Here is an 18206-nt window from a genome sequence, read left to right on the forward strand (position 1 = left end):
GGACGCAACCACCTTCAAGGCAAACACATAATATTTTCTTTATACACGCCTTTTTCTTTATCACTCTTTATACCGTTGTCGGTTCATCTAAACAAACCTTCACTGCATTTATCAGTGCAGATTTTTATATGTTATTACATAATATACTGACTGTTGCTATATGCTATACTGTCTATCCCTAACTAACACTACATCACTAGAAGTACACAACTCACCGTGCGGTAGAAAGGTATTGACGACACGTATCGAATCTCTGCACTTAGCTAATTGACGATCCACGTCATCATGAGATACACCGTCTATTATGAACACTTCCGCCATGTCGTCTGTTAACAGCTGACACGAATAGCCTATATTTATAGCAGTTTCTGAAAAAAAAACATTAATAAACACACGTTTTAATTTACGAGGACTCAATTAAAAAAATAGGTTTCAATTAAAAGTTAAAACAGGTACCTTGTTTGTCTCCTGTTAAAACCCATATTTTAATCCCTGCTAAGCTAAGGTTTGCTATCGTTTCTGGTACTCCATCTTGTAATTTATCTTCTATTGCTGTGACCCCTGGAATAAAGAATAGATATTTTCGTGTTAGGTACATGTTTTAACTACATACGACAGATGTTTTAAAAAAAGCATCATATGATTGTATTTATCATTTCACCAAATTACATGTTTATAAATTATGTCTTGGCAACAGTAGTCATTTTTCATGAATTGATTGCCTTCATTAGATTAACCTAATTATATCTTATCAACATATAGTTTGTTTTATGTTTAATGCATAAGTGTACAGTATGTTGGCGATTCTATAAATAAATAAATAAATATCTTGGAGCCGATTACGAAGCGAAGTTAAACTCTTCTCATAGTATCATTTTTATTAAAATAAAAGTACATGAAGATTCCCTAGTAGTACCCGCGGCTAAAATTTTGCCTACATCACTTCTGATTAGTGTAGCTTTTTGATTGTGAAAGAGTTTTCATGATTGGTTCAGTATTTCCGAAAATTAGCCCTTACAAGCCAACAAACAATCAAAGTTACAAACGTTACCTCTTTATAACATTAGTATAGATTTAAGTAACAAAACACTTAAGCCAAAATTACCAAGGTTACAATATTTCAAATTAATTAAAAAAATAAAGTAATATTATAAATATGTGTGACTTGATAACAATATTTCGAATTGACTAAAAAAATAATGTAATATTATAAATATGTGTTGTCTTGATAACAATATTTCGAATTTACTGGAAAAACAAAGAAAACTTATAAATATGTGTGACTTGATTACAATATTTCGAATTGACTGAAAAGAAGTCGGTTAAAAAAACAAAGAAACACAATGTGCAACATTGGCGGGCCTCACCGAGCAGCAGCAGGTCGGTCTCGATCTCCTCGTAGATGGCGTCGAGGCGCTCGTCGCGGTCGCGCAGCGCGAGCGCGGCGGCCTGGTGGCGGCGCTTCCACTCCGCGAAGCCGCGCTCCTCCAGCGGCCGCCACGCCAGCGCCAGCGTGCGCAGGCCCTCGCCCGCAAATTTCTAACGCAATACAGACACGTACATTTTATTGATGCCGTATTTTTTATCTCTAATTTCATATACACCGCGCCAAACTTCTAGTCCGCTCTGAAGTTGTTGCACGCAGGTTTAGTTGGCATATACTCCATAACGTAAGGACACACTAACGCAGCTATGTACCCGTGGGCGAGAGCGAGCAGCGCACGAGTCCCGCTAATATATACAATTTGCTATTGCGACGCGACTCGTTTCTGTATTCGAAGCGGAATAGCAGTTTGGCGCGGACTCTATCAGTCGTACGTAGGCGTGATAATATAGTATTTTTACCATTAATTTCATACCAGGCGCGAATAAGTTCACAATACGAAAATACATACTTTCCATGGCGGCTATTTATACTCTTTGGTAAGAGTTATTTAAAAAATCATAAATTGCGTGTGTGCGGTTAAAAAGGCCCGTTGAATAATTTTTCACCCTATAATTTATGCAATCCCAATGCTTATTATAATAAATAATATATAAATATATATTGTAATTTTTTTGTAATTAAATTGACTTTGTAATTAATGCAAACAATTTATTAGTCATTAAACGCAAAACACGAATAAATAAGTGAAAAGTACAAATCTTGAGATTTAGCTCCAAAAAAACTCCAAAGATGACTTCAACTAACTTACCTCATTTACATAATATAATGAATAATGTTACATGTAACTTACATTTAAATGCTCCTGTGTTTTATTTCTCACTTCATTTTGGTTACTACTTTTTAATCTTTCGTATATTACATTATCAGCACCTTTAGTATATAACCTAATTACACCATCCTTCTTCAATATCACGGACATTCTTTTCCTAACATTATTAAAATCTAATATACATAACAACTCATACACCTGAAACAAAGAAAACCATTTTAGAAATATGAAACGAATGTATGTTATATGCATACATATTAAAGTAATAATTTACCTCTGTTTTACCCATAACTTCTATTGTAATAGTATTAGGCGAGCGTTCTCTGAACACGAATCCAAAATTTCTCGCCGCTGAAACCAAGGCTGCTTCATCTGGAGACTGAGCCTATAACAACAAGTTACAGTTACAAGTATGCACATAATACTATGCAATAAAATTGAAAAGTATTAATAGTATTTATTATTTTAACAGCCACTTGTAACCGACTTCCTTACTTCCTTAATTGAGTAAATGTTACAAATAAACAGTAATGATATTACAAATATGCATTGCCAAACTTAGTAATACTCTGCGCTGCTTACGTTTCAAGATTTCAATAGATGTCAATGTCAGAGGAAAGCAGTTAGTGGTAAAGGTTTTAGCCGGTTATTTCTTAAAACAATTCACAACTTTTATTATTACCGCGCAAAAACAACTCAAACGTCAAGAACTTATTCTTTTTTACGCTAACTCATACAATCGTACCAGCAATTATTATAAAAGTAAAACAATAAAATGAACACGAAATAATTAATTACTATAATTAAATGATTTGAATATATTTCTAACGCTTGAATATTATATTAAAGAGTCGTAAAGTGTTACCTGATATTCGAGCCGGCCGTTCTTCTGCTCGGGCATGACCGTGTGGCAGAGAGCCAGCAAGCGGAAGAAGTCCAGCACGTGCGGGTTCTCCTGCCGCACCGCCGTCAGCAGCTTGCCGTCGAAGAACTTGAACTCCGGCTCGTACTCCGGATTGTCAGAGAAATCCAACGGCTCCGTATTCTGGAATATATAATGGAAGGTTGATGGTAAATGATGTTTTTTGTTTCAAATCTACGTTAAACGGCCTTGAACATGAGATGCTTGGGTACGAATCAATTTATTAGAATATGATAAATGAAAATATTACAATGAAAGTATAACGAAGGGGTCATCAATCATCAATACAAAGAAGATCATTTATCAGTCAAAATAAAATCATAGAAAATATCTAGTTCTTGTTAAGAATACCCATAATTAAAAAAAATACGTAAAAAATATGACTCTATTCACAAATTGCAAGAGTTTAACGTAGATTATCTGATATTTGCTAGTAGCCAAGCACACACAAATTGGTAGTTGTGAAGATTTTGAGAAAAATATACTAAAGCTACATGTATATTCAAACCAAAACCATGTATTTTCTCAAAATCGAGCAACCAATTTACAGCATCCATCAAGCGAAGTACCCACACATGCAAGCATGCAAACACCAAGACAAACATACAATTACATTCAACACAATATAACATGCATGTCGGGTGTCGTGTCGTGTTAACAGCTGAAGACATATTGCAGAATATACAATAACATTATATTTATATAGTATATACGTATATATTAATAAATATATAATTAAGAATTTACATAGTGTTTAAAATTTTCGTTTAAACCATATAATTATTTTATACCATACATTACAAAATAGTTATTTTTTTTATTATGAATAAATGCAGAATAAATGCGTCGGTGAATCCAGATGTGACATGTGCAAAGAAAAATATTACTTCTACAGTGTCATAGTGTTACTAAAAGTCTAAATACTATTTATTTATCTATATCTGGCTAGCTTTATTTTCTTTTTACAAATAATATTAATTTTAATTTGGGGCTTAGTACATAAGTACATTCAACAAATACCAATGTAAATGTGTATTTTTCGTGACACACCATTTTAAAATATGTGCAGATTAAATTCGTGCAAAAAACAAACATGATTGTAAGTTTAATGTAACACAATTATATTGCAGTGTCGAGAACTAAGTCACCTCATCTATTTCTGGATACACCTTCTAACCAGTTCAATTGTCATACAGATATTACATTATTCCGTTTAGTTAATTTTAGTTTACCACTAACCGTATTTCAAGCAATTTTAGCTTTACATAATATTGTATACATACTTATAAAATCCGTACATTATACAACAAATTAATTATTACCATGAGATACAGATTTAAGAAGAGATAGATCGTTAAATAGCATAGCGTAGTACAAGTCAGTGCTAATAAACATGTACTATAGTTTCGTTATCTCCGAAACCTTAGCAGCATATATGGAAATTTATTTAGCTCGCCCGACACTCGACCACAATTTACCTGAGACCAAGCGATTAACACTGGCATATTACGCGATTTAATAACCTAGTATTATACAGGTTGAGTTGACATAATTAAAATAATTATTTTGTTTGTTGTATTTAAATATATTTAGGTTATGGGGCCATAATATTTACATGATATTTATATTTTAATTTGTAGCATGTATATAAGGTAAGTTTGCTAAAAATAATTTACTTATTTTAATTATTTGTTTCAGATTAAATCTTTTATTTAACAATTTATATATAAAACAGACTAGATAAGTATACTTCTCGGAAACCGATTAAATTATGTTTAAAATTTGCCGTATTCTAAGTACAAAAGTTACTTTCTACAACATTAGAAAAATGTATGTTGTTTGTTTATAATAAATAATAAAAATCGCGTATAAGATTTTAAATTAATACAATCGCGGACTCGACACATTCAATATACAACGGGTATGTGACGACCGATCGCGTAATACGCCAGCTTCGTATCAAGGCGCGTGTCTAGACGTGTGCGTACGTGCGGTGTGTCCGGGCGGCGCGCGCCGGGCGTGCTGCGGCCCTGCTCGTGCTCGCGCTCCAGCAGCCGCGCGCGCGCGCCGCCGCCCGCGCCGCCCGCCGCGCGCGCCCCGCGCCAGCGCTGCGCCACACCACACCGTCACACCAGCACACGCGACACACAGGCAACACACGCAACACACGCAACACCGCGACTACCACCCTCCGCTCCTAGCCTAACCTACCTACCTACCTGTCTCATCATCGCATTGTAGCTACTCTAGTAATAAAAGGGAATCTCGGAAAAATAAACTCATCCTCCACTCAAATCCTACTTATCCTACCTCATCATCCTATTGAAGCTACTCTAGTAATAAAAGGGAAGAACGAAAAAGTTTCTCTTCCTGTTTTAACTAATACTCCTACTGATTATTGAAACCACCCTCCGCTCGTATCCTAGCCTAACCTACATCAACATCGTATTGTAGCTATTCTAGTAATAAAAGGGAAGCTCGGAAAAGTAAACTCATCCTCCGCTCATAGCATATCTAGCGAATCTTGTAGTCGTGTTGTAATCTAGTACTAAATGGGAAACTCGGGAAAGTGTTACTCTTCCTATTTCAAATAATACTCCTACTGATTATTGAAACCACCCTCCCCTTATATCCTAGCCTAACCTAACCCATCATCGTATTGTAGCTATTCTACTAGGAAACTCGAAAAAGTATTTCTCTTCCTCTTTTAACTAAGACTCCTACTTATTATTATTGAAACCACTCTCCGCTCATATCCTACCTAGCGGAACCCATTGTAGTATTGTAACAATTCTAGTAACACTAAAGGAAACTTAAAAATGCATTTCTTTTCATTTTAAACTAATAATCCTAGTGATTATTGAAATGTGTTACATTAATTACCTCATAATATACTCGGTGCCATCTACATTATACATATTATAGATGGTACACTATATTTTTACAGATTTAGTTTATAAATATATTTTAAAACCTAATTTGAATGTACCTACTGTTTGAGTATGTTGTGTGCAATTCTTTCGAAGCATTTCTAAGCGCATCGTGTCGCATAACGTGGCAATACACATTTTTACAATTCTTGGATCGAACGCAGCGGGACAAAATATACATTTAAAGTAAATAAAAATATCAAAAAAATATTTTTAACACACTTTCATAGGTGTATGTATAGAGTTTATTCTATAAAACATAACGCTTAGATTCTCTACATAATTCGTAACTACGACTACACAATACGACTTACCAATAGAATCAAAGGTTCCACTCACAGAATAAAAAAATCTACATGCAGACTATATTATGTCTTTGCTAAACATGTATGCCATATTAAAACTTGTAAAAATCTGTTTTAAATCTCTGTTTCTATTTGTCTAGCAAAACTCTAGTTTAAATTCGTAAAATGAAAAAATAAAATTATTATAAAGTAAATTTTATCTATCCACGATCGCGGTTACCAAACACGCGAAAGGGGTTACTTTAAAATATTTTATATCACATGGACTAAAAATATTAATATACGCCACGTTCGTCCATAAAAAAAAACAGTTCATGTCAAAATAATTGTAGTGCGTGTTGGTCCTACATTTTACAGAAACGATACTATTTTAAACATTTTCATTGAACAAACTACGTGCATGTTGCTTAGGTCTATAAATCTACTAGTTGCGGGTGGTAGACTGTAGTGTGGAGTAAAAACAAAATATAAAAGGTACGCAGCAATAAAATCAGAAGAAGCACTCAAAAACAATTTCAGGGAAAATAAATTTTAAGTGAATGTATGCTATGCTGATGGTGCATGAATAATCATGTGATCAACTTACAACTAATTGCAAATTTCGTTCATCATACTTCTTTATCCATGCACAGTTCAATCGGATGAAATGTATGGGGGATAAAATACCAGCATTTAAAAAACAAACCACAATGTATTTTATTAAACACAAACAACCCCCAAACAAGAACAAAACAATTTCGACGGAACCCAAAATGTATCCAAAACAATTCACATACAAAAACAAACTTGGGGAAACATGCAAATAAAGGTATAATGAAAATCCACAATTGAATTGACTACGAGTATATCAAAGTGTTTTTATTCATCTTTATGCTTATTTCATCTTTCGTATCTATATCTATACCTTCGTTTAACATCAAATGTCAATTATCTACTCAATTATCTGTACAATAGAAATTAAGTCTGTTGTATATCTGTTCACGGGTTAATTAAGTATAGAAATAGCTACACAAGAATCTATATCGGAATCTTTGATCTTTCCAAATTGCACAAAATTTCTTGTGAAAATCCGAAACAGCCTACATGCAGTTGTAGGCATGCATGTTTGCAATATTAATATTATTAAGACTTAATATAAAATTTCAAATTATATTAATGTTTGCAAAGAATACTCACGTCTGTTAGCTCAATGGTCTCGCCCGTGTTCTCGTCCACAACGTCACCGTAACAGACGCCCGCGATCGAACATTTGTTGAACGTCATTATGTTTTGGGTAAGTGTTCCGGTTTTATCAGAGAAAATGTATTGAATCTGACCTGAAAACATTGTTACAAATTTTATGTGACGTCACAAAAATTGGTCCTATTTTGAAACACGCTATTGTCTTGAATTTTTACTAGAACACACCTAGCTCTTCATTAAGTGTAGTTGTTCGTGCTTTTGCCGCAGTACCAGTTTTTTCATAATACATCTTTTCATCCCAGTTTATGAGAAAACTCTGCGCAAATCTAATTACCTGTAACAAAAAATAACATGCGTTAGTTAAACACTACGGGATCTGTGCAATAACAATATTTAAACCTCATTATGAACGCCTTTATCTTTTAAGCTATAGGAAGTTTATCTTAGTCTGCTACTTTAACATTGGTAGAAATCTAACTCATTTACATTTGGAGAAACCCGTGTCTTCTATTGAGATGCTACCTATTATATTTATCTATTCATTGAGGTTTTTTTGTATGACTCAGTATCACAAAATAAAGGAGGGAGGACATTTTATGACGTTGCTTTATATTTAATTGCAAATCATTTGAAAGGTGACAAGGTTTGAAAGCTAGTATTCAACTCAAGTAAATAACAAAAAAAAACAGAATAAAATTACTTCGCACCGCCTTTTTCCGCTTCTTGTCCTTACAATTGTACAGAGCCTAACGACAAAAACATTATTATTTATGTGTTCGTTACAGGAAATTGATGCATGCGTGCCACACAAACATCAATTAAAGATCAAGTAGTTTCTTACTTGACATTTTTGTGGTACTTAACTTTATGAGCGATTTGTATCCGTGAGGCGACAATTTAAGAGTTTATTACGGCGGGCACATCTTGTTGTTATGAGCGATTACTATCCATAATTAAAGCGGTAATTCAACAATAATTTGAAGGTGGTAGAACCCTTTGTGGTTCGACTACGGCGGCACCACTGCCACACCTATTTCTGCCTAATAACAGCAGTGTTAGGCGCTGCTGTGTTCCGTTTTGAAGGGTGTGGTAAGAGAGACATACTTTTCCGAGGCGTTCCAGCTTAGTCCCCTTGGTAGCTGCGCATCTGTGGCCGACCTCAGTTAGGAATATTTAATTCTATCTAGGGTTAATTACAGATGTCCATGGACGGCAGTAGTCACTTACCATCAGGTGCATGCTCGTCTGCTACTCCTATATTATAAAAAAATATAAAAAAAATATATTTTCAAAGCCACATGAACATGTGCGTCATTAAACGCCTAATGAAGTGCGTCGTTAAAACGTTCACGACTGACCTCGACGGACACGTACAGCGAGATGGGCACGACGGTGTTCATGACGATGGCGTACGAGAAGAACACGAGCAGCGCGATGACGACGGCGCCCGAGGCGGGCTCGGCCGGCACCAGCGTGTCCCACGGCAGGAACGCCTGGAAGTAGCGCCCCACCAGCCACTCCCACACGCCGCACGCCACCGTGCAGAACACGCACATCGACAGCAGGAACAGCACTATCTGAGGACGCACCGAACAACATAGTTTAGACAAATATACAAGTAAATACCATTGTTTCTACAGGTCAAAATAAAAAAAAAAACTCTATCTGAAGACGCACGTGTATTTCACTATAGTATTACACATGTACGTTGTTTTTCTGTAAGATACTTATTATCACATTATAAATGGACTATGATGATTAACGTACATGTATAACCTCGCCAAACTGCTAGTCCACTCTGAAGTTGTTGCGAGCTGTGTAGTCATACAATTTACTATGGCGACGCGATTCATGTCTATATTCAGAGTAGACTAGCAGTTTGACGCGGACTATACACATTAAATTAATAAAAATGTTTATTACTTCAAGATGATTGTCTCGAACCATTTATTTTGTTATAAACTTATAATACTAATACTGGTACTAGTAATAGCAGTACACCATAGATTAAAATCCTCATTATACCTGCTTCTTTTAACTGCGGTAACAACAATACCTAAATTAGCAGCACTGAATTAGTTACTCGCGTTACTTATGAAAGTACAGAATTAAAAAAAGGGAAATAAACACCGATATAACTAGAAATAACTTATATGTGTCAATTAAAAACATATTCATATATAATATGTACTTGCCCCTATAATAAGAAAATTAAGTAGCCTATCTATGCTGGTGCGCTTGAACTTGGTCTTGCCGGAGTTCTGCATGAGCTTGGTGTCCTTCCCGGCGAACACCACGACGCCGTAGCACCACGACGTGTTCCGTAACACGCAGCCGCGCAGCAGGATCTTGTCGTTGTCCAGCGAGAAGTGCTGCTCCCGCCAACTCAGCGTACCTGAGCAAACGTTCACTTTGTTTTTTAACGCAGCAAATATTATTATGCAATCTAGTCTCTATTATTATGCAATCTAATCTCTTGGGGGAAGATTCTCTCCAAGGAATTCTTCCCTGGTCGAGCTCTGCCAGTGAGCAATTACGCTTACGACACCTTTTGATGTTTAATACAAGTTTATAATGTACGACCACACGAAATGTGATTATCATTAACTCTTTTTTGGTTTTATCATTGTTATATGTTTCCTCTCAGAAAGTGTAGCAATTGGGCCATGGTTAAGCACGTCTTGATTCTTCCCCCACCCCTTCGCTACTTTTTTTTTAGAATTTCAACCTTTCAAATGTCGTTTCTTTTACCATTTTAGAATAGGATAAATTCAAAAAAGCACAATTTAAAAAAAAAAAACTAAGTATTCTGATATTCAAACTCGATCCCATCGTTGGACCAAATTTCAAACTACTGGGCGATCTCAACCTCCAAAAAATACAATGTATCGATATGCAATGTACAACATACTCCGCAAATATGTAGGTACATATGTTTTCAATGTACTAACACAATGTAGTTGCAGTATTATATAACAACATCCGTGTTGTGTGCAGTACCAATCGTGGAAACAAGTAATAGAAAATATTAACATTGGGTAAGAATTTAGCGACGCGGCATTCATCACTGTTGCGAAGCGAGCAGAGCGCGGTGCATGGAAAATTTTGCAACAACTATTGCATATTGTAAGACAGTAAATGGCTGAAATCGAATACTGAGTTTTTGTGATTATGACGAGAAAATATGGTGGTGGTTTGTATGGTGGTGTATATTTTTGTTTCGGGCTTTTGCACGCATCTTTTGTGGGAGGGAGGGTGGTGCATACTGCATGGTTTAAAATATATACCATCATACATATTTGTAGCGGATTGTTGCGAAGTAGTTTTAATCCCAACTATAGATTTCCGCAATATAACACCTGATACAATTTAGAAGCAAAATATTTGTCAACACTTATAATTTTATTTTTATACACTGAAAAATCCATGAAAGAATTTCTGTACGTATTCTAATGACGCTAAATAAATATACGCTTAGCTAAGCGTAATACCCAAGAGTAGGAATTTCGACCTTGCATTCCTGTGTGCAGGGTTCGAATCCCAAGCGAATCATACACGTCATTATGAGCATTACAAATTTAATTATCGCTTGCTTGTACGACTAAAACATCGTAAAGAAATGTATACGAGAGTTCCGTATATAACAAATTCGTGTTTAAATTGTAAGTTATTTAGGTTAAAGAACATTTTAGGATATTTACGCGATACCCTTGGAACGATAACCCATATAATTTATTTTAAGTTCACGGTCGTTTCAGTAACAGAAACAGTCGTATTTCCTACATGTTATACTCGCCCCCATTTTAATTTTCAAGCCACTATTTATACTTTAAATGAAAGTGTTACTTTTATAAAATATGTTATACTATTAATAAACTATTATAAAATATTAGAAGGTGGTATAAGCTTGTGTGGTTTTGATATCGAAGGCACTATCGCAACATCTATTTTTGCCTTATAGCAGCAGTTTAGGGAGCTACTCTATTTTGGTTTGAAGGTTGCTGTAAAGGAGAGACACTTAGGACTTTATCATCTTGTCTGGGTTTGATTATAGATATACAATGGCGGCAGTTGCTTATTATTACGTAAATTGCATCATATATGATCAATATTGTAAAAAGAGAATAAAATAATAATTACCCTCAAACTTATTAAGTAGATTGTTGGGCGTTTCGCAGACTATCTCTCCGTCGAACGCGCCCAGTTTTGCGTCGTCCTGCCCCATCTCGGCCGTCTCCAAAAGGCACTGACGACATTTTAAATTCGTCTCTCTGCAATAAAAACGTATAAGGAATCAACATAACCATATTTAAACATAAGTTTAAAACGTTTTCACACTTATAGTTACACAACAGGATTCCTTCTATTGTGGGTGGGACACATACGAACAGAGTTCCTTTAGGTACATTTCTTTTTGACCGGGGAATAAATCCGGAAAAAAATGTTTTTTTTTGCGTGTCACCGACGTATTACAATATCATCTGATATATAAGCAAACCCTACTTATGTGCTCTAGGAAACCCTAGGTAAAGGTAAAGACCCAACTTTACCTTTTTTAAGCAGGGAAATCAATCACGGTTATGCTTCCGTCTTGTGGGGATCGGACTACTACTGGCTAAAGTACAAATACACTCTACGGCTCTACGCATAGAGACGAGGCTAATGACACGCATTCGCAATCTAAAATACTTCATAAAATATTCCTAGTTAACCAATGATCATTATTAATTTTACGTGACTTTAAATGATAGCGAAAGTAAATGCATTTATCTCATAGTATTAATTACATAAATAAACAAACATCTGTTTACTTATCCTACGACCTCGACATAAGAAAACAAAATTAGCAAAGATTATGCGTGTAACGTAGATATTATCTGATGACGTTAGCATACTATTTGCAGCTAATAAATCTATCGATGCTGAACTAGCCAGCGCTCCACTGCATTAATAAGCACTGAAATCAATGATACAGATCAAGAAATCTTAAATAGATTTGGATTGTAATTTATTTTTAACGCATGGATATACTCAAAGTTGAAACGTTACTCTAAATAAATTTGGAAAAGGTAAAGGAACGCTGAGTACGGATCTACTTCCCATTACTGGGGGACGCGTTGGGCCTAGCTACTTCACACAGTGTAGTGACTGATCCACGTCGGATATTTTCAAACCAACTCCTTTAAGGCCTCCGACAAGGTTTCAACGTGCCTTCCAAAGTACGAAAGCGCGCATATTTAGCAACTAATTGTGAACCATTTAGCTCTATGGAGTTGGTTAACTTTGTAGATCGATTAAGATCTACAGAAACAATGCGGCTGCGTGCACTTTTTGCAGCACATTGATACATAATAAGGGTATACAGGTGTACAAATACTGCAGAATGAGACGAGCACCCACGCGCAAATTTTATGGCAGGGCGCCAAATCCTGGGGGCGGAGGCGCAGTGATTGTGAAAGAGAGGGTGCTGGTTGGCCACCCCCAGCTACGCCTACGTTTATTCACGAATGGCAGCGACAAAGATTTAGTGTGCTAGGACACACGGGGTAATGAATTCCTAAAGTAAGCTACGTATATTATTTATGAGCGACGTATTTATTGGCTCGCTTAAGCAATGTCTGACTTACATCATTTACATATTGACTGACATTACTTACATTTTGTAACTTTCTTTCCAATTTTTGTTTATTAACGTACTAGGTATGTAGCATTCATCGCATTAATTTTCCTGACAATATGTAACGCTTATTCATGATCTTATTGAATTAAACTCATAAAAAAGATAATACGACTTCGAGATACATTGACGTCTAGCATATTCTACCGTTCGCTAAGAGTTTATGTCACTATCTTTTATATTGTATTGGCCTAGTTGGGAACATGGAGAATTACCATTATACTGGTATGACTGACAAACATTTGATTTACTAGTACAGATAAATAGATACATAACGCTTATTGAACACCAATAGATTAGATAATGTAAAAGATATGAATAGATTACATCGATTAAAATCTAATCAATCTTAATCATAAAGTAGTGGAACTATAAGGAAGCGTAATAATATTTTTGACGAGGGCGCTATTGTCAAGTTAAAAGCAGAGTGAAGGAACCTTGAGTAGAATCCTGATCGTAGCGAGAGATTCTAATGAGAATACTGAACGCAGAGACGGATTCATCGTACATAGCATTCACGTCGCATTCTACTTTTCCATTTTCCTCAAGAAAGAAAGAAAAATGCGGAGGATTTAGAAACAAGTTATTTCCGTTAGTTGCTGAATTTTAAGAAATTCTTCGCTATGCCTATTTTACCCGACTGCGGAGGGTAATGTTTTTTGAGCGTATGTATGTAAATATATACCTATGTACCTAATTTGTTTTATTATTTGGCACGCACTGCATCCCAAATTACTTGACGAATTTTAACATATATTAGAGGTGTTGTGGATTCGTCTAAATTGTGCGAGTAATAAGTAAACTAAATTGCATTGCAATGCATGAACTAAATTTTAAACAAATGGGTTTTTTGTTTAATAATAATTATCTAATTGGAAGAGGTATAAAAAAATGAGATATTATGTTTAATTGGTTAACTCACCCGTCCAGCTCAGCGGTCTCGATGTAGCAGAGGCCGTTGGGCTCGGAACTACTAAGCAGCAGGATGTCCGCGGCGACGAATTGGTCGTTCTCCAGCCGGATGACGTCTCCCACCTGAACAGACGCCCACTTCTCCTCCACAAGCTTGCCATTCCGGAGAGTCTTCGCCCGCCGGTGGTTCACTTGGGAATCGTTTTGGTGACGTTGCTGTAACAATTAATTATTTTGAACAACTCGTTCATAGTTTCCTGTATATTTTATGTAGGTACCTCGATGTAGAATCTGATGATGTCTGACTGGTTATTAATTGAACATAAAAAATAAAAAATATTTAACAATATAGGTACCCACTGTTAACAAAACACAGTAAAATATTTATTAATGAATGTTAATTGTTTTTATAATTATTTCCCATTAAAGTTATTATACTTTTATACTATTAACAAAATAATTATCCACGTGACTATTATTTTAAAACTAAATAGGACAAACAAGAGAATGCATTAATGCTAACGATCACGGAAACTTCGAATTTTATTGCGCCGAGTAAAAGAACATTCGTTGCTTAAATAAAGGTCAATGTTAAATAAACGGGAATAACAAAAATAGATACGATATAACATTCAAAGTTATTCAATTAGCTAAAAAATGTGTGATAATAAAATCTTTTCTTAGTAGCTCTATAAAATATATAAAATAGTGTGTGCATGTGAGTGAAATCCTACAAAATATTATAACTAAGAGTGTGTGTGTTTGTTTGTTTGTCTTCTTGTATGTTTGTTTGCTTGCTACGTTTTCATGTCTTAACTACAAACGATTGTCGTGAAATTTTGTATACAAGTTGCCAGGGGTCCAGAAAAGGACGTATGGTACTTTATACTGAAAAAAATACTATTCCCGAGTGATAGATAAATACTATTGGCATCGACCTGTGACGCGATCAAAGCCGCAGTTTAAAGCTAGTTAACTATAAAAAAGACGTAAAGTTTAGTGCACATACGAACCGCCTTATTTTAGATCATTCTTAGTTAAACTTTAAAACAACTACAGTAAAGTATGTATATTTGCAAAATATCGCACTAACATCCGCTGACTAAGAGTGTAGGTGCGTGGCGTAGGCACAGTATGGTAGGTACAGTAGTTATGGTAGGTATAATAGCATGTTGTGGCGTGACGTAATTATGAATTATAGACTCAGCTATTAGCAGATACTTCTACTTAGGTCAGCGTCTTCAATCAATGATTTCAATAGATTGATTTTGATTCAAATCACTCATCGTCATCATCAATAATTTATTTTTAACTGAAGGTCAGTTAAAAATAAATTACTTCACTTTAAGGATTAACCCATCGAGCCATTTTTTTTGTTTTTTTTTGTGATGTGGTAACTTAATATTTTCAGTGCGAAAATTACCTTTATAACAAATTTATTTTCATGACTGACAAACAACGACAAATTTTAAAAGCAGAATATTTATGTTTTGTAACGTAAAATTTGTTATATTAAATTTGTATTGTTATAAACGTCTTATTAAGAAAAGACATATAAGATTAAAGAAAGTCTGTTATTTGAAAATTACAAATGAGTTTTAAAGTTTTGTTTACATGCATTGTAAATAATTATTGTATGTACATTGTACATCCATGACCACTATTATTATATATCGTATTTATCGCAATCAATTTTATGAAACATCGTTATTATGATGTTACGATCGCACTGAATATCATTATGGTAGGTACTAACGATTGTGAACAATCCATCTGTTCATTCTCTGCATATTTATTGACGTAGCCTACTTATCTCCATATTTATAAAGGTATGACCAACAGCGTAAATAAATAAATAAGTGCATTTTCTATTAGCATAGCATATTTTTCGAGTCGACCATGCAGCACAAATTTATGTAAAGCAACAACCACCGATCATATAGAGCTAACAAGATTTAAATTCTTACGATAACCGTTCTGTATACTACATAAGTTCAAAATGGTATCGATTCTGGAGTTATTTACGGCATGGACGCTAGAATATGACTACACCGTAAGTTGTTAACATAATTAAAAATATGGGTCAGATAATATTTCTCACTGTTGAAAGTAGATTAAAAACTCTGTAAAACATCCATGACACAACCCAAGAATCCTTCGCGAACAAACAAGGTCAAGTGGGGCATCGTTTATTAATTCATAGTAATAAGCGATAACAGTTGCTATAACTGTGGGAATTAGGTGTCATGGGTGTTTGGAAGGTCAGTTCGAAATGAAATTTTAATATGAAACACCCTCCATAATTATGGCAAGTATGGAGTGCTGACTGTATCATTGACAGCGGCCTTGGTGTCGTCACCAATGAGAATCTGAGGTTAAGGCTACCCAAGTGTAGACGTATAGTCTATACATATAAATAAAATTGGAATCTGTTTTTAATATTGAAATAAACGCTTTTTACTACATGCATATGAATATACATACGGTACATACACCAAAAAAATTTTTTTTCAATTTTTGTCTGTCTGTTTGTTCTGGCTAATCTCTGAAATGGCTGAACCGATTTTCACGGGACTTTTATTGGCAGGTAGCTAATGTAATAAGGAGTAACTTAGGCTACTTATATTTTAGAAATAGCTGTGCCCCGCGGTTTCACCCGCTTAAATAAGAAATAACATATATTTAATAAAGCACGTATGGATAATTTGAGCAAGTCATGCTGTGGTTTATGATAACTATAATTCCATTGTTCTTTAATTCAACACGATCGTGACTCAAATAGTAAAATAAGCAGAAAGTAAAATATTCCATAGAGTTAATAAAATAAGCGTATGAATTTAAATGCGATTGGCAATTTTTATTAACGGACAAGTTGCCGTTGGAGTACGGTGTGCCCTCAAGCGGAACTTACCCTATTCTGTTTTACCCTTTCGAGGTAAAAAATCCCATAAAGTTCTACATTTTCCCGTGAGAATCACATTAATATTAAAAACATAATCTCCCAAAAAATCTTCAAAGATGAAATTTTAAATGAGGGTGTCATTACAAGTATACCTACTTCCAAATTTTATAGATTGTATATTGTTTTTTCAGTCATTAACCTTCAGAATAATGTTACTGAACATAGGCCTCTTATGGAAAGGGAGATTCATACTGTAATTGCCACGCTTGGATGCGCGTGTTGGTAATACTAGGAAGGCGTTACTGCTAGTCTTATGGATTTCACTATTTTTTGACACAAAAACAAACAACTCGAACTGAGGTAATGTACATAGAACTAGAAGACTGACATGGTAAATGTGTTACGTACTTGAACAATAGGGTTTTACGATATTATGTAAAAAGTGTTAAAACCTTGAAAGTGCAAGGATTTTTATATGAATTTTGTAAAACTGAAAAGTGCCCTAGAAGCGACTTGTAATTTATCCTTTACTTGCTACCGAAATCGTGCCATATCGCCATCAAAATAGTGATTATATTATACCTATACTAGAAGAATGGTTTAAAATAGTAAAATTACTATTACTATACACTAAATTGTTATAAATAGAAATGGACATTTTATGTTCGGTTTGTATAAAATCTATTGTAAGTTAACTTGTAAAATTTTCTACCGTGGTGCGTCAGTCAAACCCACATAAACATTAATCGAAACTGATAAGAGTACAAAAACTCGTGTTAGGAAATATCAATTACTTACAAAATCGTCGTAAGCGTCTTTAACGGCAGTGAGCGCGAGCACACCTATGAGAGGAATGGCAGTGGTGATGGGCGTCAAGGACGAGATGGCCGGGATCAGCTGTAGCACCAACAGGCACAAGAAATAGAAGTTGGCCAACCGCTGGAACTGCTCCAGCAAGTTCAATGGCAGGAATGTTATTATAGAGTACTTTGAAGTCTTGATGTAGTTATTCTGAAACAAAAAGCTTATGTTTAAGATAATGGACGACATCCCGAAGCATCCACTTAACGGATAGGATGTGGCGAATTGACAGTAACATGCAAATATACTTGAACTCTCAAGTTCTCGGTTTGACGTGTTAAATAAGGACACTTATTTAA

At 35.0% G+C, this 18206-nt stretch overlaps 1 protein-coding gene across 5 annotated transcripts in view; it reads right to left on the reverse strand.

The window, feature by feature from the left end:
- The window catches only part of ATP8B (ATPase phospholipid transporting 8B), a 64073-nt gene that overhangs the window by 8074 nt on the left and 37793 nt on the right, over positions 1-18206 (reverse strand). For 4 of the 5 annotated variants that reach the window (XM_073082098.1, XM_073082099.1, XM_073082096.1 and 1 more), the window contains 14 exons: positions 17845-18057; positions 14155-14360; positions 11696-11826; positions 9751-9950; positions 8914-9132; positions 7781-7889; positions 7550-7689; positions 5127-5246; positions 3082-3261; positions 2491-2601; positions 2238-2414; positions 1368-1539; positions 457-561; positions 216-368 (listed from right to left, as the gene is read on the reverse strand). In XM_073082098.1, the coding sequence (XP_072938199.1) occupies positions 216-368; positions 457-561; positions 1368-1539; positions 2238-2414; positions 2491-2601; positions 3082-3261; positions 5127-5246; positions 7550-7689; positions 7781-7889; positions 8914-9132; positions 9751-9950; positions 11696-11826; positions 14155-14360; positions 17845-18057 (2236 nt within the window). The remainder of the gene's footprint in view (positions 1-215; positions 369-456; positions 562-1367; positions 1540-2237; positions 2415-2490; positions 2602-3081; positions 3262-5126; positions 5247-7549; positions 7690-7780; positions 7890-8913; positions 9133-9750; positions 9951-11695; positions 11827-14154; positions 14361-17844; positions 18058-18206) is intronic. The other variant, XM_073082097.1, reaches the window with a different exon arrangement.

Source organism: Epargyreus clarus, unplaced genomic scaffold, assembly GCF_041222505.1.
Source record: "Epargyreus clarus isolate Ecla_fem2 unplaced genomic scaffold, WU_Ecla_fem_2.2 ptg000017l, whole genome shotgun sequence".
NCBI classification, from domain to species: domain Eukaryota; kingdom Metazoa; phylum Arthropoda; class Insecta; order Lepidoptera; family Hesperiidae; genus Epargyreus; species Epargyreus clarus.